Below are 23294 nucleotides of genomic sequence, written 5' to 3'. Positions count from 1 at the left end.
ACACTTTGGGAGGCATAGGACTAACCACCTTATCCTAGAGTTGCAGTTGCAAGGTCCAACAACTGCAACTCGAGTCTCGAGTGTGTCCCTTGACGAGTCTCTGACTCCTTGGAGGTCTCTCTCTTAAAATAATAATAATTATTATTATTAAGTAATGCTTTGTGTTTTACTCTGGCAGGTGCCCTTTGTAAAAAATCTATGCACATACATATGTATTTATCAATAACTGAGTAGTCTGCAAACAATGCCCAGATATAAGTAGTCTTTGACATGAAAGTCTTGGTGTTCTCTGTATGATGTATAATACTGTGTGTATTTATGTGTGTGACTCTCTCTCTCTCTCTCATAAAATGCCAACAACATATGTTATATTATATTAGTATCACTGGTGGCCTAAGCCCTTGGGGGAGGTCTGTAACCTCTAAAGGGTACATCCCCAGGTGGCAGATAGGGGAAAGCCTCCCAGATATGGGTGGTAGGAGGGAAATGAAATACCTCCTGTGGACCAACAGGCCTGGTAATGCACAACAGCACTTACCAGTACTGGCACAAAGCCGAAGATGAAGAACATCTACATAGGGTTTATCTCTAGACAGTTACTTGGCATGGCTGAATCAGTTTTAATGCTAGTAACACTGGCATTAAAATCCAAATGAACAGGCTGGTTTCAGGCCTGGTAGCGGTACCAGAGACTAAATTGCAAACATAAGGCAGCTAATAGAAAAACCCACGAGTTCAATATCCCGGTGTATCCCTGTTTTGTGGACTATACCAAGGCGACTGGGTCAATTGGGAGGTAGTCTGGAAATGTCTGAACAAAATGGGAATTCCAAAATACCTAATCAACTTAATGAAACAATTATGTGGCAGGAACACAGCAACAATTAAGATAGGCCAAAATACTCAGGATGGCTTAAAATAGAAAAGAGGGTTAGGCAGGGATGTATTCTATCTCACGACCTGCTCAACTTCTATAGTGAATTCATAATGAGTAAAGCTCTTGATGGATGGAAAGGTGGAATCTCAATTGCTGGTAAGAAGATAAACAACCTCAGGAATGCAGATGATAATGTGCTTATAGCCAGCAATGAAAGAGAACTGATGTCACTTATTGGGAGAGCATTAAATATGGACTTAAAATTATTATTATTATTATCATCATCCTCTCCTATCTGTAGAAAGGCTTTCCACAGCCTAGTATCCAAGAGGACTTTAACTGTGTGAAGGAGTGGACCCAGTATCAGGGCCGCCCAGATTGAGACAGCAAGATATGAGTATAAAAGATGGATGTCTTTGCTTTACAGTTCTGTAGACTGTCTCCTTAGTAGGGTCACACTTGGTATCCCCACACTATCAGTCGATACGTGACGGGACTAGATTACTTCCAGGTTCTGAGTTTATTGATTTAATAAGGACTAGAATAAATGTCCTGCCCACTAGGGCCAGCACAGTCCAATGGGTCAGTGAAGACATTAGCTGTGGGCAGAGCCGTTTTAAGGTAACGTTGAATCCGGTGGTCGCCGGAGTCCCACTCTTTAGGGAGGCCTATTCTCTTATTTTTTAAAATAGAGAAACCAAACAACTTTTCAATGCTCGACACTAATATAATATACCCTAATATAGCTTGATGCAAAGTATTTTATGAAAATGCTATGAGGAGAGAACTTAGAATTATGTTGAATAGCTTAATTTAGTTTTGTCAATTGTCATTTTCAAACTCTGGTTACAAGAAAAAACTGCTTAACTTTAATAGCAGTTAAACAAAAACTGCTATTAAACTTCGTTTTATTTCGGTGCTAAGCTGTGAGTTACTCACTTTTATGGAATTAACATTAACTTGATTTGGTGCAGCCTATGTCGACAGTCAACAGTTTCTGACCAACGCATTGTTGATAATATTTATGTGCAAAAGTTTTGTGTCCCAAGCCAATACGCAAATCGAACCTTGGAAAGGATACCGACACTTCTAAATTTCTATTTTGAGCATTGCAAAATATAATACATAAATGAATAGAAACTTTTTTAAATCTCGAACAACTTTACAAGTTTAAACTAGTAGATGAGTATATTGTGTTATTGTCTTAGTCTAGTTTGAAAATAGTTAAAAGTTATAGGCGTGTCATAGGGATATTAGGAAAACACACTTCCCCTCAGTAAGAAATGTTACGAAAGTAGTTGTGCCAAACGAAAGAAAATGAAAGAACAGGCAAAGGATATTCAAAAACTTCTAAAACCAACAACATTTTTTAAGAGCAGTGAAAGTGAAGTTATTGGGGAGAATGAAGCACATAAGGAAAGGGAAAATACAGAATCACCAGCAAATTCTGTTTCCAGCAAGTCCTTGTGCAGTAATAGTGTACAGGAAGAAACAACCACCACCGGTGCTACAGCAAACGCAAGTACAAATAATGATAATTATAAGAGTTCAGATCCCGGACTATGGCCAATGGCAAATCACATCTCACAGGAGTACTGGGTTCAAAAAGGTCCATCCGAATGCCAAAATAATCAGTGCAGCTTTAGTCAATCAGCCCGAGAATATATGGTAGGAAGTAACAACTCAGATAAAGAAACTAGGTATTTAACACCAGCAATGTTTTCACAACGGTTGTCGAATGGAGAAACTCAACTTCGAGATTGGCTTATTTATTCTCCCACAAAAGGAAAAGTAACTGGTAATTAGTTTACGGAATTAACAACGCAAATAAAGTATATTAATTAAAGGTAACTTTAATGAATCACTTCTATATTTCGGCAACGTTACATTGCCATCTTCAGGAACATAAAGATATGGTATGTGCACGCAGGCACTAACACAAAGCAAATGAGGAAGAAAGCAAGAAACTAATATTGTTCCTAAAGTCCTAATGGTGCCCTCTTGCGGGCTAATTTGGTAGTCTTGGCTGTTGGGCTGAAGTTCTCATAATGTGAGTCTCCCAAATTTGGGGTAGTTTCATGCATTTTTACCGAAATATAGAAGCGATTCATTAAAGTTACCTTTAATTAATATACTTTATTTGCATTGTTAATTCCTTAAACTAATTACCAGTTATGTCTAACCAACGTATAAGTCTTGCTACTAGAAAAGGAAAAGTACAGGCAGCTCTCGGTTGACGATGGTTCAATTTACACCGATTCACTATAACGCCGGATGCCTGCAAGTGCTTTCTTACTGTAGTGTGGTCTGGCTGAGAAACGATGCTAGCAGGCACTCTAGTGTTTGAGTGTTTACCGAACTACTAAGACGTATATGTATCAAACCTGTTTTACTGTTGAATCTACCTAATTGTTCTATTTATTTTTTTTACATACATACGTATTTAAATTGATAAAGTACATAATTACATACCATGTCTGATAAAAGAAGTGCAGAAAAGTTAGCAGAACTTGGTGTTAAGAAGGCACGGAAATCAATCACACTTGAAAACAAGATGGAGGTGATTCAAAGAATGGAAGATGGGCAGACACGTGCTAATGTCTGCAGAAGTATGAACTTACCTCCATCAACTGTTACTACAATTATGAAAAATGCAGATAGAATAAAACAGTCTGCGCAACAATCTATAGCAGTACTAAATGCAAAACATGTACCATATTTTCCGGTGTATAAGATGCTCCTATATATAAGACGCACCCAAGAAATTTAATACAATTTTCTGGAAAAAACCTAAAACCTAACACAAAATATCTCAACATGTCAACTCAATACTGACAAACATCGGTAACTGATTACTCGGATAAGATATTATGAAACTTGAATAGGGACTCCCCGTTCTTAGCCAATGACGCGCTAGAAGTCACGTGAAGGTCACGCATCAATTTGATTGCACCATTAACCGCCTACAAAGATCTTGGAACATAAAAGGGAGTGCGTATGACTTTGAAAAGCAGAAACAATCTTTACCTTCATTATATAAGACGCACCCCCATTTTTAAGATGAATTTTTAAGGTAAAAAAGTGTGTCTTATACACCGGAAAATACAGTAAGTTATAGCAGGGGTAAACTTCATGAAAAAGTGGAAAAATTATTATCATTATGGGTGGCTGACTTGAATCAGAAAAACATTCCTCTGATGCAGGCTGTTATAACTGATAAAGCAAAAAAAATTTTTGAGGATCTTAAAAAGATGGATGGAGGTGAAGAAACATTTTTATTAAGCAAAGGTTGGTTCATAAGATTTAAGTCTCGAAGTAAGTGCCATAGTGTCAAATTATGTGATGAGGAAGCAAGTCCAGATGTTGTGGCAGTGGCTGCTTTTCCTAAAGAAGTTCAAGACTGTGTAGAACAAGGAAGTTATCCTCCTGATCTAATTTTTAATGTTGATGAGACTGGGCTCTACTGGAAAAAAATTGCCATTATGCACCTTCATTTCTTGTGAAGAACGTTCTGCTCCAGGTTTTAAAGCTGCAAAAGATAGACTTACGCCTTTGTTGGGTGCAAATGTCACCATAACTTTGAAGCTTAAACCAATGTTGGTGTACCATTCACAGACACCATGCGCCTTCAAGGATCTAAAAGGTTTACACAAGGCATTTTTATAGATTGGTACACAAATTATTTTTGCTCTACCGTGCTTCGCTTCTATAAAGAAAATGATATGACAGCCAAGGCATTGCTTCTCTTGGATAATGCCCCTGGACATCCTCAAAACCTTGCTGAAGTAAGAACACCATTGGGTGTCAAGGTTGTTTACATGCCTCCAAACACAATACCACTTTTGCAACAGCTGGATCAGGGGATTATATCAATTCCTCAAAGCCTATTACCTCCGTATAACATTTATGGAAATGATAAAAGTCTTGGACACTTCAGGAAAAACTATTAAAGACTATTGGCAGTCATTCGATATTTTGAAGGGCATTAACAACATCAAGGCAGCTTGGAACGAGGAATTAAAGCAAGAGGAGAATGTTATTGAGGAAGTTATCAAGTTTGAGCGAGAGGTGGGATTGGATGCTATTACAACTGAAGATGTGACAAAAGTCTTAAAGAGCCATGACAAACCACTTTCCAATGAAGACTTAAAAGAATTAGCCAAACAATTAAGTCAACATCCAAAGAAGGAGAAAGAAAACAAAGAAGGCCCTCTGAGAGATATAAAAATGGCTGATTTACAGCGTATCCTTGCAAGCATAGACACTGACTGATGAACTCTGCGAAATGAACCATGATTGGGAATGGAGTGCGAACGTAAAAAGGAGTGTAATTGCATCTATTTGACCTTACACTGAACTCTTTAAAGAAAGAAAAAGAAATTTAGGCAGTTAACACTGGATAATTTTTTCAAAAAAAAAATGTAAGTGATCCGAAACCAGGAACTTCAACATAGAAACATGTAATATCTTTTCGAAGTTTCGTATTTTTTGTATATAATTTTGTTTTGTTTTCATTATTAATAATTTTATTTTAACAAATATATATTTATGTATTATCAAAGCTATAAATATAATAATGTAACACATACTTCATGTGCATATTTTTTGACTGCAGAACACCTCCCATTAAAATTGGGTTCGTTTTACGCCGATTCGGTTTACGCCTGTTTTTTCAGGAACGGAAGTGCGGCATAAACCGAGGGCTGCCTGTATATTGTTTTCAACTTCTGATTCCCCATTTATAATGAGCAGATTCAATGATTGGAAACACGGAATAAAGACCATTTTACATCATGAAAATGGGGTGGAACACAGAAAATACATGATGACATACTGAAGTTGTTTTATAAACACAGAATTTGTAATCCAGTTCGACAGTGAGCATCAGTACTCGATAGAACTATTTAAAAGAATAATTGCAGTTATAAAATTTTTAGTGCCTAGAGGCCTGCTGCTAAGAGGAGACAACCAAACCATAGGCTAGCCTAGGAATGGCAATTATTTAGGCATTTTGGAACTGATCAGTCAGTTTGATCCATTTTTATTATGATTATTAGTATTATTATTATCTGAGACCTCCAGGGAGTCTGTAAATTACCAACAACCCAGCTATCATACCTACCCTTGAATTCATTCACACTAGATGCACTCACTGCCCGCAAGGATAAATTATTCCACTCACTCACTGCTCTCTGGGAGAAAAACCTAGCTCTTACCCCTTTCTTGCCTGCAAATAAATTTAACTTCCATGGATGCCCCCGTGTTCTTTCCCCCACCTTCCATATAACGAAAAATTTCATCAGTTGAAATACTATAACACCCATTCAAAAGTTTATAGACCTCTATCATATCACCCCTCTTTCTCCTGTCAACCAGTCTGTAATCCACATACTCACAATCTGTCCTCATAATCTAAATCCCATAATCCGGATATAATCTTTGTAACTTTTCTTTGCACCCTTTTCATAGCTTCTTTATCCCCTTGGAACCCAGGAGACCAAAGCTGTGCACAGTAATCTTTTTATGTGAACATATAAAGAAGTATGGTCATGCAGCAAAGGGGGTCCCATCATATCTATCAGCTACTATTTGTGAAGAATTCATACAAATTATGGGAATTAAAGTGTTGGAAACTATTGTCGCTGAAGTACAGAAAGCTAAGTATTATTCCATATCAGTGGATTCAACACCTGATATCACACACGTAGACCAACTGACATTTATAATAAGATATGTTTCTGGAAGTATTCCTAAAGAGAGATTTTTACAGTTTATTCCCATTCATGGGCATAAAGCAGATATTCTCGCTGACGTGGTCACAACTTTTTTAGATCAAAATAATATACCACTAATGAACTGTAGAGGTCAGTCCTATGATAATGCAGCAAATATATCAGGGCATTATTCAAGATTACAGGCTAAAATTAAGGAATGAAATAAATATGCATTGTATATATCATGTGCAGGAAATTCCTTGAACCTTGTAGGTGTTCATGCAGTAAATAGTACCTTAAATGTCACCATTTATTTTGATTTTGTTCAAAATCTTTACAATTTCTTTTCATCTTCAACTTAACGTTGGGAAATAATGGTTTCGCATTTGGGATCTCGGCTTAAAGTGGTAAAACAATTGTCAAGAACTCGGTGGTCTGCATGTGCAGATGCAGTAAGTGCTCTATACAGAAGTTATGAAGAAATCAAATCAAGTTTGGATGATTTAGGAGGGAGTCAGTAATCATCAGAAACACGGCTTAAAGCTCAGGGTTTAAGAGACAAACTAAACAAACTAGAAACAAATTTTCTGACTATTTTTTGGAATGACATACTGAAATGATTTAACACTCCAAGTCCTCCAGAAAGAAAGCATGAACTTATGTACTGCTATGAAATTGCCTAAGTCCTTAAAGGTATTTTAACTGAGAAATGCCTTTAAGGACTATATTTAAGGACAAAGATTATATTTTTAACTGAGAAAAGAAACGGCTTTGAAGACTATGAATCCCAAGCGAAAGTCATGGGATAAGAACTACCAGGATTCATATATACGAATAAAACAATGCAGCAGCATTCTAACATTTGTAGATGGTGGTAGAAACACAGATGACTCAGACGTGAAACTTAAAGGCAGCAGGAAATTTAGAGTGGACACGTACTAATCATAGATTCCTTGGTAACTAGTTTGGATATGTGAGAAAAACAGTACGAAGAAATATTTAATAAATTTAGCTTCTTAGAAACTCTTCATACTTTAGATGATCAAGACATAAAAACTCACTGTGATGATCTAGCCAACTTCTATAGCGAAGACCTTACTTCTACAGAACTATTCATGGAATGTCTCCACTTTAGGTCACACCTGATGATGGATATAGAATCAGTGAAGATAGCAAACGTAGGTGATATGACCTTAACTACAAATGAAGAAGAAGACTGTGTTACCATTAACAAAATTTATACTTATATGCATAATGAACATATATTTTCAGTATTTCCTAATATGGAAATCTCTATGAGGATTTTTCTTTCAATGATGGTTACTAATGCCTGCAGTGAACATTCATTTTCTAAAATGAAATTACTAAAAAATGACTTAAGAAACAGCAGTCACGATTAAACCACCTAAGTTTAATGATCACTGAACATGAGATTTTACAAAATATTAACTTTGATGACCTAATATATGATTTTGCCACATCAGAATGTAGAAAAGTGTGGATGGGAAGGAGTAAATTGTTGTGTTATTTCTGTTTTGAATATCACCTTCACATCCACCAATGGAACTTAGGACTTCAAAATTGATGAGTATCTTATTATTATTATTACTCAACATTAGGAAATGTGAGAGGGTCCTCACATTTCTCTTCCTGCTGGAGGCAAGAAGATGTTGATTCGGCCCTGGCTGTAGGACTAGCTGCCGTTACAGCGAGACTTTGTCTCATATTTCCCAATGCTGTTTCCAGACACATGGTGTCCGTGTGCAGAGACATGATGCTGTGGTCTCAATATTGGCTAACCATTTTAATAACAAAGTTTGGGAGACCACAGTTGAACTACACTATAGAACAACTTCTGGTGTTAGAAAGCCAGATAATGAGGAGAGATGGTGGTGTTTGGGTGATTGATGTTTCAGGTAGTGGGTACTCACTTTCCTATTGCCATAAGAGCAAGGTTCAGTACTACGAGCAAAATGCTGACCTTGCCAGGCAAATAGAAGAGGAGTTTGGGATGGCTCCTCATTTTACCAGCGTCACTGTCGCTATGAACGGCATGTGGAATGCTGTTAGCTATAGAGATTTGTCTTAGTTGGTTTATCCAAGAGTGATGTTAAAGTTATTTCTTTGAGGGCCCTGCAGGGTACACTGGTGGCCTGGCATCAGGTGATACCCTTGTAATCTTTCTTTTGGCTTCAGCCTTCTTAAGTCCTTTTGAACATTATGTAAGAGTAGTAGTACTGCTCTATCAGTACGAAATATAATAAAATAAAATAAAAATTAACAGAAATAAGACCAAATATATGACAACAGGAAAAGAAGAAACGTCTACTCATAGCATCAACTTAGAAAAAGTAGAACAGGCTCACATATCTTGGAACCCTGATAGATAATAAAGGTGGTTGTCATACTGAAATAAAAAGAATTGTTATGGGAAGGAATGCCATAACACAACTAAAAAAGATATGGAAAGATAGAAATATTTTTAACACTACCAAACATAAACTAGTGAATACTTATTTTCTCAATCATTTTCTATGGTGCAGAATCATGGACACTCGGTAAGAGAGAGAGATAGACAAAGCGAAACTGACAGTTTTGAAATGTGGTACTGGAGAAGGATGCTGAACATCTCATTGATGGATAAAAGAACCAATGTAAGTATTCTCAATCAATTAAACATAAAAAAGAGACTGAGTGACATAGTCAACAAGAAGATACTTTTATATTTGGGACACATATCATGATGAAATGGTGATAACATCGAGAAGGAAATTATGCAAGGGAAAAAAATGTCAAGAGACAGAAATAGATGGAGAAACATTGTTGCCAAGGTCATGAGTCCTCAGGCATGAGGAGATCAATGAAGATGGTGGGCTAAGAGTTAGATAATCGAGGGGTCCTGCTCTAGACACAGTCCTTTTTCAAGACACATCAGGCTTCTAATAAGCAGGGTGGTAAATAAATTTTAACGGTATCGATGCGAACACAGATTGTTAAGAAAATCACTATTTATTAACTTAAAAGCTAATATTTCGCTGGTATTATATCCAGCATCTTCAGCACACAAACAAAATTTGTTACAATAGCGAGACAACCACAATCCGGTGTAACAGTAGGGCTAGTATAAGTAATTGCAGTGTGCAACACAAGATTAAAGTCCTAATTAGACGTCATCTAAGTTATACAGGGTGTCCCAAAATTCACGGAAGAAGTAATTTTGATAGAAAACACAGGTTTTTAATTAAAAATTGTAATTTCTTATTGATTCATAAAGTATACAGTATAGGGTTATGCATGGAATAGCATATCAGGTAAATGGCTTCCACGGCTTTGCTGGCACATAAGCACTCTTTTGTTGAAATTTTCCATGACCGTTTTGCATAAATGTGGCTGAATTTCGTTGATACAGTGCTCAATTTCCTCCTTCAAGGCATGGGTGGTCATGGGCTTGTTGGCATAAACCTTAGACTTCAAAAAACCCCAAAGAAAAAATTCGAACAGCGTTAAGTCACATGATCTGGGCAGCCAATTCTGATCACCAAAACGGGAAATTACACGACCAGGAAATGACTCATGCAGTAATTGATTTGTTTCTCGGGCTGTATGGCATGTGGCACCGTCTTGTTGAAACCACATGTCGTCCACATCCATATCTTGCAATTTAGGCACAAAGAACTAGATTATCATGTTGCGATAGCGAGCACCATTAACTGTTATTGTCTTACCAGCCGCATTTTCGAAGAAGAATGGACCAATGATGCCTCCAGCCCAAAATCCACACCAAACAGTGACATGTTGTGGATGCATTTGCTTCTCAACAATCACTCGGGGATTTTCTGAACCCTAAATGTGACAATTTTGTCGATTAACGAAGCCATCAAGATGAAAATGAGCCTCATCGCTGAAGATGATTTTGTTCGAAAAATAAGTATCCACTTGTTCCATAATCTATTCAACGAACTCTCTTCGCTGTGTGTGATCATTTTTAATAACCCTGAACTGTCAGCTGTCACGCTGTCTTTTTTTTCTCGTTGGCAACACTTTACTGCATAAATGGTGCTAAATTTAAATCTTGCGTGAATTTTGGGACACCTTGTATATATATATAAAACAGTAGTCCAAAGTTTTGAAAAAATAGTAGTCCAAATAGTAGTTTTTGAAAGTTTTGAAAAAAATAAAATAATGTGATAGATTCACTCCTAAATAAAATAAAGGAGTGAATCTGTCCTTAGGTGAATGGATGAGAGTTGCCAATTTCACACAAGGTTTAAATACGGTGCGCAGTTGGTGTTAAGTATCCTAGATATATTTTCAGATGTCTTTAATGTATGAGATGGTGATAGTTTTGTTGTCTTCTGTGGTAGATAGTGGAGGGGGGGATTTCTGGGTAGCATTTAGTATTTTATTTATCTTATGGGGATTATAGCCATTGGTCAGGAAGGTGTGATGCAGGTGAGACAGTTTAGCAGTGAGAGCAATGTCATTGGAACAAGATTGCTCTAGTTCTATGGGTTAGTGTTTTTAAGATGCCATATTGTTGAGAAAGGTGATGGTGTGATTGTTTGTGTAAATATCTCCCTGTATGTGTGGGTTTTCTATAAACAGAGAATGATAGGGAACCTTCTGGAAGACGTGTGATCAGTGTGTTCAGGTAGTCATTGGCTTCTAGTTCCATTGTAAAGTAGATTTTAGGGTACTGGTTATTTAGATGTGCTAAAAATGTATTCAATGTGTCTGGGCCATGTGGCCAAATACCATCATCAACATAGTGTAGCCAGAGACTAGGTTTGAGAGTGGTTGTGTTCATAGCTCGCTTTTCCAGATGTTCTATGTAAAAGTTGGCTAAGGAGGCAGAAAAGGGGGGGGGGGAATCCACAGCTATCCCATCTAATTGTTTGTATAATTTCCCTTTCCATGTAAAATAACCTGCCTGTACTGTGAAATAAATAGCTGAAATATATCAGGGGGAAATTGTGAATTTAGTAAGTTAGTGTTTCAGTCAATGGTACATTAGTGAATAATGAGGTGATATCAAAACTCACTATTAAGTCTGAATTATTTAAGGTGTGGTTTTCTAAAATACATTTTAGGTGGGTAGAACTTTTAACAAAAGAGGGAGAATTATTTGTGCAAGTAGCTAGTAGTTTGGCTAAATGTTTATAATTTGATATGTTGACTGGTCTTGGAGAAGTGAGTGCATTTTGCTTTCATATTCTGTTGTATCCATTACTACAGTTGCGTTTTTCCTTTGTCTGATTTGGTTATGGTAATGTGGTTATTATTGCGTAGCTCTTTTAGAACCATTATTTCTTTATGTGGGATATTATTTTTGGGAGGCTTAGAATGGATTAGGATATTAGCCACATCTAACCAAATATTATTGGCTATTGTTGGAGGCAGGTCGTATATCCCATGTTCAACGGAAGCCATTATTTTGGGTTTCAGAACTTCTTTAGGAGTAAAGGCAAAATTGTGTCCCTGACTTAATGCACTCGTGGCTTCTTTGGTTAAGGTTACCGATGATAAGTTCACAACGACGCCATCTTGATGTAATCATGGCCACTGCGTAGCAATGCGTTGCTAGAGAATTTCAAAATTTTTTTCTGGTGCTGGTTTTTAACTTTGGTGAATTCTTTGCTGACTGTACAGTTGAAGATTCTATCAAGGATATCCCATAGCTCTGGGTTCAAAATGTTAGATAGTATATCACGTAGTGCACTGATGGAAGAATTTATTTTTTTAAAACTTTGGACTACTGTTTTTATATATATAACTTAGATGGCGTCTAATTAGGACTTTAGTTTTGTGTTGCACGCTGCAATTACTTATATTAGCTCCACTGTTACACTGGATTGTGGTTGTCTCGCTATTGTGACAATAGCGAGACAACCACAATCCAGTGTAACAGTGGAGATGATATTTGTGTGCTCTGAAGATGCAGGATATAATACCAGCGAAATATTAGCTTTTAAGTTAATAAATAGTGATTAAGTTAAGGGATATTACATCCCATATAGTTTCTTAGCCGAATAAGAAACTCAAAGAGTTTCATGCCGAATATAGTAAAAACTATATATAAAGTTCGGCGATTCCAAGCGTAAGCAAATACCTGGATACTGCAGCACTGATCCCAAAGGGTAGTGCAAGCTGGGGCAACTCGTGGTAGAGGTGGAGTGAGCTCCGATCACTATTCTTGATATTTGCCCATAATGTGAACTTAGCTCCTAGGAACTGTATTTTTGTTCACATTATGAGAGAAGGTCACTACCCAGACTGGTTTCGACCTTTATTGAGGTCTCATCAGTGAGTAGCCAGACCTAGTTAATATCAAGCTTGTAGCGAACAGAACTTGTACCCCTACTACGAGTTATATGTCGTCGAATTGAAGCCTTTGGCTCTTCACATATCTAATAATAAATAGTGATTTTCTTAACAATCTGTGTTCGCATCAATACCGTTAAAATGCAATTCAGCAAGTATAGGTCCATCGTGGATGTTTCTGGAAGCAGGTATTGGTAATAACTAATCTGTTAGCATGGGCAAATTCCAACAGTGTTTCACCACAGGTGTTACGTTCACCTAGACCAAACATGCCACACTCCGGCCTGACAATCATACTCTTTTCCACTTTTGCATTTTAAGTCCTGTAAGATGTAAAGTATGTCTCTCCTTGGTAGGCAGTCCAAAACAGTGGCGCACCCAGGGAGTGGGCCAAATGGGCCCTGGCCCTCCCCAAAAGAAAAAGGAAATAAATGCTAGAAAATTTTCCAATAATAGCTGTATAGAAGACAGTGTTCAAACCAATTTTTTCAAACCAGACTGGCTGTTTCTTAATTTTTTTTTAAATATGTCTTAAAACCTTTTAAAAAATAATTCTTAAATTAAAACGTGGAGTATAAAAATTAAAAAATATTTCTTTTTTTTTTCACACATATATATATATATATATATATATATATCCACGATGAATAACTTTATATCGAATAAAATTTTTCAAAAAAAAAGCTAAATATAATCGAAATATTAAATAATATATAAAATATATCTTAAATGTTTTAAAAAAATTTCTTAATTCTTTAAAATACTTCTTAAATTTTAAAAAATATTTCTTATATGGGAAATTTTTTTTCGCATATATTCAAGATGAATTTTCGTGCGATTAATTTTCTCCACAAGGAATAGTTTCCTTGATGAATAGTCTCAGCAATGAATTGTCCATGATGAACTGTCCAGACATGGCATGCACTAGCTTCTTCCAATCCTTTCTGTCTTGAGCTTTTTTTTTTTCACTCCAGTTCTGAATTCCGATCTCATTAAATCGTTTTGGATATTATTCTCCCAATACACCCGCAATCTACATCTGGGTTGCTTTCCATCAGACTTCATCTTGAATGACTATCTAGCCATTCTCTTCTAACTCATTCTTTTCAAATGTCCAAGCCATCTCACAATCTGCTTGCTTGAATGTCATCAACTAGAAGTGGAGATCTATAGAATTAATATAGTTCTTGATTATGTGAATAACCAAGAACCAATAACCTTCTCCAATTACCTGTTGTGTTATCGCTCACCGGTCCAGAGACTTTTCGGAGGATTTTATATTAAAAGATCTGCAATGCTTTCGCATCTTAGTCTGTTATGTTCCAGATTTCTGCTCAATATGAAACAATAGGTCTAATCATTGCCTTGTATATTTCTGTTTTAACTCTGTTTGATATAATTTTGGAAGATAATAAATGATATAGTGAATGATAAGATCTACTGGAAGCATGCATTCTGGCTTTTACCTCTGTACTAATTTTATTATCTCGAATAATCAATGTTCAAGATATTTGAAGGAGGTGGCACTTTTAAATTTCAGGTAATCAATAGTAAAGTGGTCATTTCTCCCTTGATTGTGACTTCTGAATACATTTAATATTCAGTTTTATCCTCGTTTATTTGTAATCCAAGTTTTTCAGTAGCAATTTTGAGTTTTCTAAATGTTGTTCTAATGTCTTCAGCATTTTCTACAACAAGGCATATATCATCTGCATATTCTAATATTACTGTTCTGTTCATCATCATCAAATTCCTGATATGTATGCTCAAGGGTGTACAGGATATGATAGTACTACATAAAAATTTACATCATCACTACTTCCTATCTTGAAGTAGTGATGATGTAATTTTCCACCAAATCAATTTGTTACCTGACAAGACTCTGGCATTATCAGATCTTATATTTCTATCTTCTAAGGCACACTTATTACCATATCAATCCACATGTATCTTGGTCTTCCTCTGGGTCTTTTTCCTGCCAACCTGGCAGAGAATACTTGCTTCGCTAATCTTTCCTCTCCCATTCAGTTTAAGTGACCATACCATCTGATTTTAACTTTGCTCACACATTCCCAGATGCCAACAATGTCAAGTTCTTTCTTAATATCCTCATTTTTAATATGATATTGCCTTCGATGCCATCTGTTCATGCCCCTAATCTTTCTCAGGACTGTCATATCTGCTGTCTCTAGTCTTTGGTCAAATGTTTTATTTCTAACCCAGCTCTCAGATCCATAAGTTAAAATTGGTTTGAACACTGTCTTGTATATAGCTAATTTAGTGTTTTGACTAATTTTGCTCTTATTCCATATAAATTTATTCAGTTGACTTCCTACCATACCAACTCTGTTGATTCTGTTGTCTATCTCCATATTTAATTTACCATTTTCACTAAAAATTGTGCCTAAGTAGCTGAAATGTTTTTCTTGTTCTATAGGTTCTCTGTTCACAACGCAGTTGATATTTTGAATGCTTCTGCCTATTTTCATTTGTTGTGTTATTGCTGACCATCATACCATACCTATTACAACAGTTATTCAATTTAGTCAGGGAATCTTGAAGACTTGTAGCGGATTTATTTAGAAGTATAACATCATTCACATAAAGCAAAGAGATGAGATTAACATCTCCAATTTTGATATCAGGTTTAAGACCACTTTCGTTCATAATGTGATCCATATAGATAACGAATAACAGAGAGGATAATGTACATCCTTGTCTGACCCTAGATTTAACATTAAACCATCTTCCTGTACTTCCTTCAATTCTAACTGCTGACTTACAACTCAAATAAAGACTAAGTATTGCTTGATATAATGCCCCATTGACACCATTTAACTGTAGCGTTTTGAATAGCTTCTCTCTTGGCACCTTGTCATATGCCTTTTCCTGATTTACAAAACTTAAATACAGATCATTGTTATATTACCATGATTTCTCAACTATCTGTCATAAAGTGAAAATTTTATCCTGACAGCCTCTATTTGGCCTGAATCCAGCTTGTTCTTCACCAAGCTTTTCTTCCACAATCTTTCTCAACCGTTTTTCTCAAGTATACTTACGTAAATCTTACCAGGAACACTCAGTAGAGAAATGCCTTTGTAATTCTCATATTCAGTTTTATATCTTTTTTTATATATGGGTACTATGGGAGCTCTACTCCAATCATCGGGAATTCGTCCCTCTGTCAAGGCATTCTGAACTATGCAGTGCAGCCACTGTAAGACTTTCATACCTCCATACTTGACCATTTCTGGATGAATATCATCTACTCCAGATGCCTTTCCACGTTTCAGGCTTTTGATGGCTTTTTCTACTTCAAGTATGGATATGTATTCTTGATTGCATGCCTGATCAGTGTTTTTTTTAGCTGTGCTGTCATTGATTGTTTTGTTTAGCAATTTTTCCAAGTAATTTGTCCATACTGTCTTGTTCTATGTTATTTTCTATGTTCTTATGAAAGTCTTCCCATGACATTTGTTTAGCTAGTTTTACACAGTGTTTAGCTTTCTTACATTTGTCTCTGTATTCTCTAAGAGCACAAGCTGACTTATATGCCAGGAACTTTCAATATGCTTTCTTCTTTTCCTTCACTGCCTCTTTAACTTCCCGTGTCCACCATGGAGTTCTGATTTTTCTATCCTTGCAGACAACCTCGCCACATGTCTCTCTCTCTGGCGGAATCAATGTTTTCTTCAGGGCTTGCCACTGAATCACCAAGGTGTGGTTTCTGTTCTCAAACTCATTTTTTCTTGAATAATGTTTCTATATTTTAGTCTACAGTTCACATCTGAGAGTTGTTGAACTTTTATTATTATTATTATTATTATGACACCTCCAGCGAGTTAACAGAATTCACAGATGCAGACCCACGAAGTACCCAAGGGAATTAAATCATAGCAGGACCCAAGGTCAAATGAGCAAGATAAAAGGAGGATACAAGGGCATCACAGGATTTGGACAGATAGAGTTTTGGTATTCGTCGGAGGTGGTTCATAGTCGTCAACAGGTTCTTTGTAGGTCAATCGTCTTCTGGCAGGTGGCCACAGAGAAAGATGGCCTTATCAATGTTCATGGCAGAATAAGTTCGTCTTCATTCTGTTCTGGCTCCAGGTTTGGGAAAGTTTTGCTGATTCAAGGTCGGAGACCCATGTTCCAGCCAACAGACACCCGAAGTGCGAGATAACTCATTTGAAGTTTTTTGAAGAAAGGCCTTTCCGAAATTCAAGCCGCCCATTTCTAGATGCTCTCAGAAATAAAAGGTGGCCTCATCATTCCCGGAAAAAGGTACCTGTGTGCATAGCCAAGAAAAGGAAAGTAGCAGTGCATAGTGATTTCAAGAATCTATTAGTGCGGACAAGACGACTATATACAAAGTAAGGCTTAATATATTGTTTTTCATTAGAGGTGGAATTTGTGACGGAGATTTCTTTAAAGTTTTTATGCTAAAAGTACTTGAGGACTGAAGGCATTTAGCTAATCTTTGAATTAAGTTGTTCAGTTAGGTGAGATAGAATAGCATTTATTTAAGGTGAAGTGTTAATATGCTTAGAATTGTTTATTAGCTAAGCCAGACTTTTGTTTAGCATGTGTAAATTTGCCCTGTGTATGACTAAGTGATAGCTAAAGTAGTACCATAGAAAAGTTGTGTTAACAGAGAATTGTTTACTTAAGAGGATTAATTATAATTCCCAATATATCTTGATGTAGAAGTATAGAGCCTGAGAAATATTTGTGTGTTTAGTATTAACCCTTTTGTACATTTAATTTGCATGAATAAATTGTTTTGTTTGTTAAATAATTTGCCTGATTCTTGCTTACCAATGCACTGCTCATAAAAATCGAATCTGTGTGACCTAGAGTGTTAAGTAGCCACAACTGTAAGTTAGTAAAATATTCGTTGCTAGATTTAGTTATAAGTGAGAGAGAAAATTTCCATGCTTTGCTGAGTGTTTTTCTTTGAATTCCTATCTACGAATTTTGATGGCACAGTCAATACACAAATAAACTTTCAAAATATAATATAGAAAAACGTCAGTAGTTCAGACAAAGAGATTGGCTCCAGCCAGAGACAATTTCTTAGTTCTAAAGATTTGTGCACGTGAAGTTTTTTTTTTTTTTTTTTTTTAATGACGTGAAATAAGATAACAGTACATTTGTCATTTTCTATAGAATTAAGATGGTTCCCAAATACTATTTTTTTGAAAGTCTAGTGAATCTGTAAAATCTCTCATGATATGTAACTATGTAACTTATCAAGTTCACTTTTTCATAGTTTTCTAAGGAGATTGCACTTAAAGAAATTTCAAATTTTGTCTGTAATAATCTTGTATTTGTAATAAGTTAACCATGAATCTTTGTTAAAATAATGTGGCACATTAGTAAGTCAAATTATAAGAACAGTGAAGAATTCTAAGAATTGTCATATATAACAATTTCAAAAGAAGTGCAAAGTATGATGTCATCATGGCTGAATGTCAACACATGACCATATATGGAAGTTTCGAGAGACAAGCACATGCATACACTGGAAGTCTGAGCTAAGGTGAGACGTCAAGAAGGACTCTGTGTTAGGGTTTTCACTTTCTCTTACCTCGATCTGCTGGCAGTAACTAAAAGAGAAATGTCATAAGTCATAGGTTTTGGAATCTTCTACCTGGGTCCGCCACCTTGTAAGGTCAGTTGTCAGTAATCGAAAGCAGAGCATTGCAAGGGTCCTAAAGGGCATAGAGTAAAAAAAGGGCATAGGTCCTAAAGGGCCCAGAGGAAGGAAAGAAGGACAAAAGGGAGCGCCTTCGTGTGAACAAAAATTCATGTAAGAGGCAGTGCTGAACAAGAATTCTAAGTACTTATGTATGTGATAATTCTGAACAAAATTGTACATCAAGAGTGTCTGTTTATGAGTATAATAAGATAATGTAAATTGGCATTGAAATAAGCTTACTCAAGGTATGCTTTATTGTCAGTTTGTATATATATATATATATATATATATATACATGACTGGCAGGATAATCTAGATTGTGATTTAGCTTTAAGGAAGTAAATTAGAACTAAGTTTGAATTAGGAAGAATTGAAAATAACAAAGAATTGTAATAAATTGTGTGTGTATATATACACTGTGTGTGTGTGTGTGTGTGAGTGTGTGTGTTAATGTGAATTAAACTGCAAATATTCCTCTTTGATTTAATTAAATGGTTTGTGAACACATTGGGCTGATGTTGTTAATACTGTTAAAAATATATCATGAATAACTGTCAACACCTAAGCTTATTTGTTAGATCTGTCAATACACTATCCTGAAAATTTTGAACCTACATAAGATAAAGATTAACATAAGCAGGTAATACTAACAATATGTGTTTTGTCTTTAGTTTAAATCTTATAATCTCACACTCGATACATAGTCTAACTGGCGTAGTTGTAAAACAAATGAATTTGTACAAGTAGTTAGTGCTGCACATAACAATAAAGTAATTGTGTTTCTTATAAATGGTCTTTTCACTAATGTATACAAGAACCAGTTTAAAAAAAAACAACTTGAACATGAGGCAACTATTAGGAAAGGAAAGCAAGTGAAAACTGAAGAGATCATACTAATCTAAAGATGTAATTGCTTTTAAGATACTGCAATAGTGTCTGTAGCAAAATTGGTATGACATTACCCTCTTAACAGGGACATAAAGAATTTACTTGATCAAGATACAAAAGAATATTCATATTTTAATTCCTAACTGTGATTCCATACAAGCATATCCTTTATTTTCATAGAGCGAACAATTACTAAGAAGATGAAAACAAATTAATTTGAAAACCCAAATCACAGTTCAAAAATAAAATAACAACACTTTAGTTTTATGAATAAAATGTAAAATGCTGGTAGGATGTTGAGCATCATAGCAGTAGCAAACAATATCACTGGTATACTGTTAATGTTCAATATTATAGTTGAAGAGAAAAAACAGGTTTAATTATATTAAAAAAATCAGAAGTATTTACATTTCATACTATTTCAGTATGAAATAATAATCTGAAAAGTTATTTTCATTATAAAATCTATGGATGTTTCAGTCAGGAATTATAATTATTAATAAATAAATAACAGTCAAGTTTTGAAAGATTTTTCTTTCACATACATATTATTTTTCATAAATTATATTATTATAAATGAAAAACAATAATCATAATCACCAAAATTTTCTTAATCTGAAAGTTGATCTACACAATGAGACAATAGCAATTTTATATAATTTTTGAAATATAGTTGTGCTGGTATAAGAAAAATGAAGTGCTTGAGAATAATTAGAATTTATTTATTTATTTTTGTAGTATAAATTATGTCTTTAAATTTAGTATACACATTACGTATCTTATTTATGGTTATAAATTTAAGTTACAGAAAACATTTCATTTCCATTTAAGGAAATAGCATTTTAAAAATATACATTATTCTCTATTGAATATCACAGCATAAATTTTTAATTCCCAAGAGAATTGTAAATGCAGAGAAATCTGCATTTTAATTGTATCTTACAACAGTAGATTTACGTAATTTTTGATTCCCTTGATTTCGGGAATAGAAATCTTTTTTTCTTTAAAAAAAAAAGTCCATCAAACTTCCCTGCATTAAAGTAGCAACAACAAGTTCTGTGAAAGAAATTAAATATATATCACAATTAAATTACCTATAGGTCATAATGTGTAAATCTACTGGCTTTTCTATGAGTTGCTACAAATGCTGGATGTTGTCTCACATGATCTGCGGCTCTCTGTAGCAGTGTCATAAATTCCTCAATATCAAAAGCATAATTAGTAAACTTGGCATGAGCTCCTAAGGTAGGATGATGACCCTGTACATGGTATCATTTGAAGATGTTAGTAAGTTGAATAATTATTTCAATAAAACAAAACATAATATGCAAGTTAATTACAAATTACAGCATCAGTAATGAGAAAATACTTCATTTTTTTGTGTGTGTGTGTTATTAAAAAAACTGAGGAACTAATTGCAATTTTGTTACTTAAATTATATAACTCAGTTCCCATTATTGGTAATATTAAGGTAAAGTGGTAAATGCCAACCATTTAATCAAACAAAAAAAAAAGAATGGAGGACAGAATGGAAAGAACATAGTTCTGTTATCCATTTTAATGAATCCACATTATAAGTTTGAATTGATTCATCCAACTAGTTTCACTAGGGCATATCTCATTAAGTTATATCAATTTGAAAATGTATTAAAGCAGAATGGTTTTTTAATACATAAAGTGACATAAATGAAACCGCTGTTAAATTGACAGAGCATACTGCATATACACATTGTTAATCTATGCTATAACATCTTTCATAACCAAGTTCCATAATTTTTAGGTTTTTTTATGTATGCTGACTACAGTTAGTTTAGAATAAGGACATAAAGCCAATTTGGAAGCTTCTTTAAATTTGTGAATATAACTATTAAATTTAATATACAGCATTTTTGTTAGTTCCCAAACTAACAAAACGACCCCCACAATTCCCTGTTTGTATTGTGCTTCCACACACTCATGATATTCACCTCTCTATTTGCAAGCCTAGCTACCCTGCTTTCTTGCTCTTTCATATCACCTCACAACCTCAGATCTGTTCATTATAGTCATTACCTCTCCTTCCAGCAACAAGCTCTTCAGCTGACTCACACCAAAATTTAAATGCAGCCCATCTTCTTTATACAGTTCCATCCATCCCTCAAATTCATTCCACATATTCACAAAATACACTCCTTTCTCCTCGCATTGCTGTGCTAACATAATTTCATAATCTTTGCTCACTGACTCAATTCATCACTATTATCCTTGGCAACACAGACTATCTTTCTTACCACACTGTAATCTTTTACTCTCCTTAATAACCTCGTGATATCAAATCTAACATTTTCCTTGTTCCCATCCAATCATTCATCCTACAACAACCACCAACTCTTTTTGCTTGCATATTCCTTAGGTCCAATGCTTCAATCACTCTACTCATTCTACCTCCAGGAAAATGAACCTTATGCACCTTCTCATTCACCACACCTCTAATAATGAAATCTCCATAGAGAGCCACTCTTGAATCATTTGTTACATCTTTCACATTGCTATCTTTCCTCCCACTCTTCCATGTATGTTCATAATTCTTTTCTTTTCATTTTGAATGCACTTCATCTCTTGCCTCATCTTCATCAACTCTGCTTTCATGTCTAGATTCATTACATGGTAGCAAAAATATTCATGTGTAATAATTTCATGCAGTTTCAATGATGCTTTGGGTTCACTGGATTATCTTCACATTACTTGAGAATTGCAAGATAATTGGTCTTTAAGACAACAATCATAGAAGATTTTGAAGCTTGAATCATTTGAGTATTACAAGATTTTTAAACTGAAGAAGAGTGGTATGCAGTATGGTCATCATCATCAAAGCTATGAATAGGAGTGGATGTTATTGAGAGAAAATCATGAGTAAGAAGAAGAATAGAGGTGAAGGCACATAGCCTTGGAATATTCAGCAATGATAGAAAAATCTAATGGAAGGAAATCATCCTTTGCATCATTCAATGAATGACCAGAGAGGAAGCTAGCATTCCACTCACAATGAATAGAAGAGAGACTATGAGACAGCAGCTTTTGAAAAAAGCCACAATACCAGACTTAATCAAATGCTTTGGAAATATCAACAGTAATTATGAGTTTCTCCAATCTTTCTGGCTTATATCCATAGGTCTGCAAGGTTAGCTAGGAGATTGGCTATGGAGCAGGGGTGGCAGAATCCATATTATTGGATGCATGACTGATAACTATGACAGTGTGTAAAGATGATATAGAATTAGTGTTAGATCTGGAGTAAGCTTTCAGTACAAGTGAAGGGATACCATCTGTACTAGGAGACTTATTAGTATCAAATTTACTGAGTATTTTTCGGATGTCCTTCTGGTAAAAAATCAGATGGTATAGGATGTGGATAGTTTGTGGCATAGATGGGGGAGAGTTTCTTTGGTCATCTAAACAAAAGTTAGAGGAAAAGACAGACACCAAAGAGGTCTGTCTTATTGTTAGATGCTATTATTGTATATCATCAGGACAGGTGAAAACATGGAAGGGTAGAAGTTGTGTCCTACAACACTGAGAGGGCTCAAGTGAAGGCCTGAATACCATTCTAGCAGTTAGACATTTAGTCCTCACAAAGTCTGTTTGGATTTTTTTTCTGTCACTAGCAGTAAATGGCTATGATATGCTGAGTGAGAAGTTGGCATCTAACTTGGAGGAGACTTGAGGTTCAAGAATACTGGAACTGGTCATAGGATCAGAAGAGTAATCCATAACTAAGCTTAGGAAGAAGCTTGAAGCTGTGTCATGGCAT

At 35.3% G+C, this 23294-nt stretch overlaps 1 protein-coding gene across 3 annotated transcripts in view; it reads right to left on the bottom strand.

Moving 5' to 3' along the window:
• The window catches only part of Eogt (EGF-domain O-GlcNAc transferase), a 402968-nt gene that overhangs the window by 6068 nt on the left and 373606 nt on the right, over positions 1–23294 (bottom strand). For 2 of the 3 annotated variants that reach the window (XM_090408016.1, XM_090408097.1), the window contains one exon: positions 19698–20763. In XM_090408016.1, coding sequence (XP_090264142.1) covers positions 20599–20763 — 165 coding nt within the window. In that variant the 3' untranslated portion in view covers positions 19698–20598. Of the gene's footprint in view, positions 1–19697; positions 20764–23294 lie in introns of those variants that run through there. The other variant, XM_090408171.1, reaches the window with a different exon arrangement.

The sequence above is a fragment of the Typopeltis vanoorti genome, chromosome 1 (assembly GCF_054136105.1).
Source record: "Typopeltis vanoorti isolate ZY-2024b chromosome 1, IOZ_Tvanoo_1.0, whole genome shotgun sequence".
Taxonomy (NCBI): Eukaryota; Metazoa; Arthropoda; class Arachnida; order Uropygi; family Thelyphonidae; genus Typopeltis; species Typopeltis vanoorti.
The sequence above is the reverse complement of the archived record's forward strand: the minus strand, read 5'-3'. Positions and strand labels throughout refer to the sequence as shown.